This window comes from Propithecus coquereli, unplaced genomic scaffold (genome assembly GCF_000956105.1).
Source record: "Propithecus coquereli isolate 6110/MARCELLA unplaced genomic scaffold, Pcoq_1.0 Scaffold21857, whole genome shotgun sequence".
In the NCBI taxonomy this organism is placed as follows: domain Eukaryota; kingdom Metazoa; phylum Chordata; class Mammalia; order Primates; family Indriidae; genus Propithecus; species Propithecus coquereli.
This window is the reverse complement of record NW_012147031.1, coordinates 1-6,829: the sequence shown is the minus strand read 5'-3', so window position 1 is coordinate 6,829 and position 6,829 is coordinate 1. Positions and strand designations below refer to the sequence as shown.

General features: G+C 46.0%; 1 protein-coding gene across 1 annotated transcript; it reads left to right on the top strand.

Annotated features, from left to right (window-relative positions):
- Positions 1 to 1,456: 1,456 nt before the first annotated feature.
- On the top strand, positions 1,457 to 5,165 carry LOC105810708 (bifunctional apoptosis regulator-like; the record flags this gene model as incomplete). The annotated part of the gene is made up of 3 exons (XM_012644743.1): positions 1,457 to 1,714; positions 3,105 to 3,307; positions 4,837 to 5,165. Coding segments are annotated over 3 exons (654 nt in total), but the record flags the coding sequence as incomplete, so codon positions are not given.
- Between the last annotated feature and the right edge of the window lie 1,664 nt (positions 5,166 to 6,829).

The window sequence follows — 6,829 nt, the reverse complement described above, 5'->3', positions numbered from 1 at the left end:
TTTTCGTAGGTAAATATTTCAGCATGAATTTCTAAAAGGTAAAGACTATTTTTTTTTTTACATGGGGGTCTCATTATGTTGCCCAGGCTGGTCTCTCAAAGTCCTAGGCTCAAGTGATCCTTCTTCCTCAGCCTCCCAATTAGCTGGGACTACAAGTATATCCCACCCGACCCAGCTTAAAAAGTGAAGATCTTTAAAAGACACAATTACAATATCACCATTGTACTCCCCCCCACCCCCCCAGTTAAATATAATCCTCCGATGCTATCAAATAACTTGTCAGTTTTCAAATTTCTCACTTTATTGTTTTGATATGTGGTTTGTTGCAATCAGGATTCAAACAAGGTCTACATTTGGCTGTTATATCTCTTAAGTCTCTTTTAGTTTCTGGATTCTCCCTCCCTCTTTTGTTATTCCCACATTTATTTGTTGAAGAAACCAGATCATTTTGTCCTGTAGAGTTTTCCCACATTTTAGAATTTTGCTGTTGTCTCTGAGGTATCCCCTAGCAGTCCCTCTGTCCCCTGCATATCAGGGAGTCTAGCAGTTAGATCTAGAGACTTGCTTTGGTTCAGGTTTGGTGTTTTGGCAAGACTGTTTCCTAGGTGCTGGTGTTTTCTTCCATTCAGAGGCTCATAACATCAATGGTCTCTCTTTTTCTGACGGCAGCAGCCACTTTGACCATTGTTTAGATCCATTAGTTCATTAGGGGTTGCAAAATGGTGATGTAATTCTCTCATTCCTTCTTCACTTATTAGCTGAAATACATCTTAAAAACAGGGGCTTTTCCATCATCAGCCATGTAATTACCCTGAGTACAGTCTGTACGGGAAAGGCAGGTTAATCACTTGATTCTTTCCCTTTATTTATCAGTTTCAGGATAATGACATTTTATTGTCCTCTGAAGGTGGCCACTTACTTTCTTTAGGATTGTTAACTGAAGATTTTACATTCCTGATGTGTTTCAGCATGTTTTAGTTCTTATTCTGATTGATGCTCAAATTGTCCTTTTTTGAGTAGGAGTCTCCTCATGTTATCTTCTGAGTCCATTTTTTAAACTTTAACTTTTGAATTGAGGTATAACGTACTTGCTAGTGAGTCGTTTTGACATGACCTCATTAGGCTTTGATAGTTTCCTTTCTCATTTGTCAAAATGTTAAGTTACTCTTATACCTTTCCTACCCCAGGCCTGGAATCAGCCATTTCACAAGTTGTATCTTTTATTTAAATCTTTCACTATAGAAAATTTCAGATATATACGAAAATAGAGGGGCAAGTGTATTGATAGTCAGTTTCAATGGTTACCAACTCATGGCCATCCTTACATCATCTGTACCCCTCCACCCCCTCCCACACCCGATTTGTAGAATGTAGCCTAGCATGTGGATTACTTGGCTTCTTCTTGCTGTTCATCCATGCATTGTTTGTGCACACCGTGCAAAAAGAGTGACGGCAGAGAGCGGGAGGTTGGAAGGAGCATGGGTGGGGAGCTGGCCGCCACAGTTGTAACGTGGCCCTGTGCTTGCTTTGTCCTCTGCAGGCGGTGAACCCAGGCAGATCCCTGTTCTTGCTGTACGCCCTCAAGAGCTCCCCCAGACTTGGTCTGCTGTACCTGTACCTCTTTGACTACACAGACACCTTCCTGCCCTTCATCCACACCATCTGCCCTCTGCAGGAAGACAGCTCTGGGGAGGACATCATCACCAAGCTTCTGGTAGGTCTGCAGAGTGCCTTGAATAGAACATTTGACCGTCCCTCAGTGTGGTGTGGAAATGGAGACATGACCGTAGCCTGTCACGGGAGAGCAGACAACAGCCAGCCTTCATGTGAATTTTGCAGGGAGAGCCCCCTGCAGAAGAAAATAAAGTATGACCTTCCCACTCCCATTTTGTTTCCTGCATTACATAGCAGGAGGGGCTTCCCTGTGGACTTGAAATGTTAAGCAAAGAAAAAAATGTTTTTGTTATAAAAGAAGATAGGTCCGGATTGCCCTAAAGGGTTAGATTTATGGGCCTTCCAGTTTGGGTAATCTGTCTTTTAACAGGACTCCCAAAGCACGATTGCTTGTCCTGCTGAGGCAGGGTTAGTACCTCCGTTGTCCAGCTGTCCGATGGAAGTCAGCTCGTTAGCTGGCGCAGGGCTGTTCGCACGGTGGTTATCCACCATGGGCGCCTTTCTCCAGTTTGACCTGTGGATTCCTTCTGAGTTGTTGGTGGACCGCATTTACTGGGGGTGATTTCTCTGTGTCTAGTAGGTCATTTGAGCGTAATAGCCTTTGTTTTGCTACTCTTGGGGCCAGTCCTTCTGACCTGTTTGTATCAAAAAGTCACACGGATGTAGGAATCTCATATATAATCCATACCTATAAGTATTAAAATGGAATTTCTAAATCTCCAAAGACTTTTTTTAAACAATATAGTTAAACATCTGCCTAACTGACTTCAGCCTTGAATGCGGTTTAAAGCCTACTAATTGGCCCCTTGCACAGTGTGCCTCTAATCACCTAGTTTCCAGTTCTTACTTGCCTCGCCAGACCGGGAGCACAGAGACTCTGACCTTTCCATTTCAACAAGCCCCAAGCCTCTGCCGTTCATCAGGCTATCATTTTTATCTGCTAATATCTGTAATTGAAAAGCTTCCCCCACCACCACCACAAAAAAATCACTTTTTTCGAGGGGAGTGTGTGTGTGCCATTTCCCCACAAACTGTCATCGTTCTAGCACGGCTAAGATGTTGAATTTAGGGAATGGCTTGAGCTACCCATGCAGTGATGGTTAATAATAGATAATAAGTAATAAAACCCTGGTTAATTTAAATTCATTCCAGTCCCATTATTCATACCTCATGCTTAGATTTTTTTGCTTCTGAGCTTCCACCATTATGTGGCAAGCATTCCAATTCAAACTTTTTTAGTAACAGTTATCCAATTTAAGATTAATTTTTATGAGATGAGATGATGGATGGAAATTTCATTTTAGATTGCTGGATATATATATATATATGTGTGTGTATTTTCATAAATGTAAAACTCACTGGGATGATCACAGCATCTTGTGTAAGAGTCAGTCCTCGTTATTTTTTGTGTCTGTGTGTTCTTTTTCAAGGATCTTAGGGAGCCCACGTGGAAGCAGTGGAGAGAATTCCTTGTCAAATACTCCTTCCTTCCATACCAGCTGATTGCTGAATTTGCTTGGGACTGGCTGGAGGTCCATTACTGGACGTCACGGTTTCTCATCGTCAATGCCATGTTACTCTCAGTCCTGGAATTATTCTCCTTTTGGAGAATCTGGTCAAGAAGCGAACTGAAGTAAGTGTGTTTTTATGTCGGAGATGGTTGGAGCAACAGGGGCTGGGAAAGAAATACCTAGTGGGGGAACGGTCCTCTTTGAAATATTTCTCAAACTGGAGAAGGAAATAAATCCTTCGGCTACCAAGACTTCTCAGTCTCTGGTTTGAGAAACAGCACTTAAGCGGAGAATAGGAAAGTTACTTGTGTTTGAAAAGGGAAACATTGCGTGGTGCTCATTGTTAAAGTGTTTCTCTGTATCTTATCTCTATGTAATAATATACAGTTTAATTTGGGGGGCAGGCAACAAAGGATTTTAATAATCAAGGAGTAAGCAAGTGAGAAGAAAAGGGTTCTATATGGAAAATGGCAGTAGGGCAGAGCATAAAGAGATCTGATGGGAATTCTGTAGTCATGAGTTCTAATCCTGATCTGCCACCATCTGGGACAGTAATAACTTCTCTGATTAATGCATAAAATGAGCACGATTAGACTAGACAATCTCTGACTCAGGACTCTTGGTTGCAAGTGACAGAAACCAACCTAAACCGGTTTTACTGAAAAGGAAATGCCTAGTCAAGCTTCAGCGTGGCTGGACCTAGAGACACAAATGCTGTCATTAGGACCGACTCTTTCTCTCCCTCTCACAGTGCTGTTCTGTCCTGTGTCCAGCCTCGGGTAGCTCTCTTCATATGGGGGCTCTGGCCTTGCCAGGCTTCCATCTGAGCAGCTTAGCAAACCTTGTGGAAAGAAAGCACTTCTTTCCCCATAGCACTGGTAACGGTCTCAGGCCTCACATGCCTTTGTCCTGATTGGCCCAGCCTGGGTCATGTGCCCCCCAGATCCATTGCTCCATGCCGGCGTGTGCAAGGCTATTCTTGGCCAGGCTCGAGGCCTGGGCTCACCCCACAGTCAGGGGCTGGCTTCGGCCCTACCCGGACCACATGGAAAAGAATAAGGGAGGGAGAGTCCTCAAAAGAAAACTTAGAAGCTGTTTCTAGAAGGGGATGGCGGCTGAGCAGGTAACACTGCCACCACACCAGCAGCCTTTCCTCTTGACATCCAGTGACTCACGGCCTCATAGATAGTTCCGAGAACCCGACAAACCTCTCTCTCTCATTCGTATTGATTCAGCAAACTCATCTGTTCATGCACAGAACAGGCATATCACTGTACCCCCAGCTCTCTGCTGGATACTACAGATCTTCCGGTAAAAAAGACAGTCTCTGAGGGCCTGTAGCCTAGTAGAGAAAATCTGTATGTTAAAAAAGATGTGTAAGTGAGGTTGGGGCTGGAACAGGGAGGCCTCACTGGGCGTGGGGACCAGGCCATAGTGCCTGAGGAGGGACCCTCTGGGCTGTGTCCTCGGAGTTGAAGATGGGTTGGTCAGGCAAAGCTTTCTCAGGCACTGGGGGCAGAGACAAGGTCTTTGCAGCGCAGGCAGCCACAGTCGAGGCAGTGGGAAAAGGCCCGGGGTCTGTGCGCTCGGGCAGCGTCATTAGAAATGTGTCCCCAGTTCTGCCTCTGAACCGGTTCTCTTCCTTTTTCAGGACTGTGCCTCAGAGGATGTGGAGCCACTTCTGGAAAGTATCAACACAGGGGCTTTTTGTGGCCATGTTCTGGCCCCTCATTCCTCAGTTTGTCTGCAACTGTCTGTTTTACTGGGCCCTGTACTTTAACCCAATTATTAACATTGATCTCGTGGTCAAGGAAGTCCGACGGCTGGAAACTCAGGTGTTGTGACTGGCACTGCCCAGGCTCTGAGAGACTCTTCTAGTCTCCCTGACGTCTGAGCTTTGATGCTTAGGAGGGCTGAGGCAGGGAGCGGACTTCCCGCTTTCTACCCCTAGCAAAGCAAGGTGCTGCTTCGTATGTCAAAGGCTCCAACCAGGTCCTCCCCGCCCTCTGCCTGTGTCAACATGGCAGCGGGACTGACAACCCAGCGTGGGGAGGACAGTCTATTTGGCCGACCCAGGAGCAGCCCTTCCACCCAGCCAACTTCCTCACAGGGACTTGGGAGGCTTAGTCCACGACAGCCGGCAAGACTCAGGGTCCCCAGAGGATGCGGTATGGGCAACATTGGAAGGCCACCACATCGGCAGCCCCCTGCCGCAACCTCAGGAACTGACAGAGGCTCCCAGAGCCTGAGACCAGGCTTGTTGGGGCCAGGCCTGTCCTCTAAGTCAAGTTTAGGAAAACAAGGATAAAATTTCGTCATAGGCATAGACAGTTTCACATAAAAAGTGCAGAGGAAAACCCAAAATTCAATCAACAATTCTGTCTCATTGAAGAGTTGCTAGGTTTCGGAGTAAAGCCTCTAACAGGATTCAGTTTGAGACTAGAATGATGATTAGACTTGTGGTTTCTGGGGTTTTTTGTTTTTTGTTTTTGTTTGTAATCACTGAAAGTCCGGATCCCTGTGTCTGAGCACGGAGACGAGTGGGGTGTGAGGTGTTCATTGGGGCTGATTCTCATCAGCTGCCTCAGTGCTACGTAAACTTGTTTTAGGGTTTGTTTTGTTTTGTTTCTAAGAATTTAATCTGTAAAATAAATTCCAGGATAGTCTTTTTTGTTCAAGGAAACATTTTGTAAATTGACCTCACACTGTATAATCTTTGTTGTCCTGTCCTGATGTACGAAACAGCAAGTATAATTGCACCAAGTGCTGTGATTTTGATTATGGCACGAGATGAACTATGGCCTTTCATTTCCTTCCAGTGTGACAACAGCAGGTGTGAGATGTCATCTCTCTGGAGACTGGCCAGAGATAAGCTTGCATCCAAAGTGTTCTTTTGTGACTCCATGAACCATTCATTAACCCTTTGTATCTTTGAGTGAAGATTTTACTCAAGCTTTGCATCTGAAAGTGAAGAAATTACTTGAAATAAAGATTTTTTTATACAAATAAAACCTCTATATATAGAAAAACTGATTGTTTTAAAAAAAAAATCTGCGTTGCCCAATATAATCTGCTAGCCATGCTCAAGTCCCCCAGCCCGATGGAAGCGTTGAGCCACGGAGCCACCTAAAGGATGTGAAGAGAAAGGAGGGAGAATGTTTTTCTTCCTCCTTGAGTTTGCTTGTCAGGCCCCATGGCTGCGTGGCTTTACCTATTTAATACTCATGACCTGCCAGAGACACTGATGGCACTGTGGGTCTGGGGACACCGCGGTGTTTGTACATCCTGGTCTTGTGCCTTATGGGGTTGCCAGTGTCCTCCTCCTTTCCGGATGAGGAGATGGAGGCTGGCTGGCAAAGGTCACGGCAGTGGTGATGGTTGTCATTGGCGGAGTGGGGCCTGGGCCACCCACAGGCTGCCAGACTCCAGACCAGTGCTGCCCACCCCCACCTGTGGCCTCCCACACTGTCCCTACCTGCTCCCACACCCTGCTTCAAGGATGAGTAATATACCCAGGTCTGCTTGGGGAAGAAGGGCAAGGGAGGCTTGGCTGATGGCAAACAGGCTGGGCTGGACTCGCGCTGCTTCCAGCCAGCAGGAGGGACAGGCACACTCACCCCAGTCAACGACCACAGGCTGCCTCT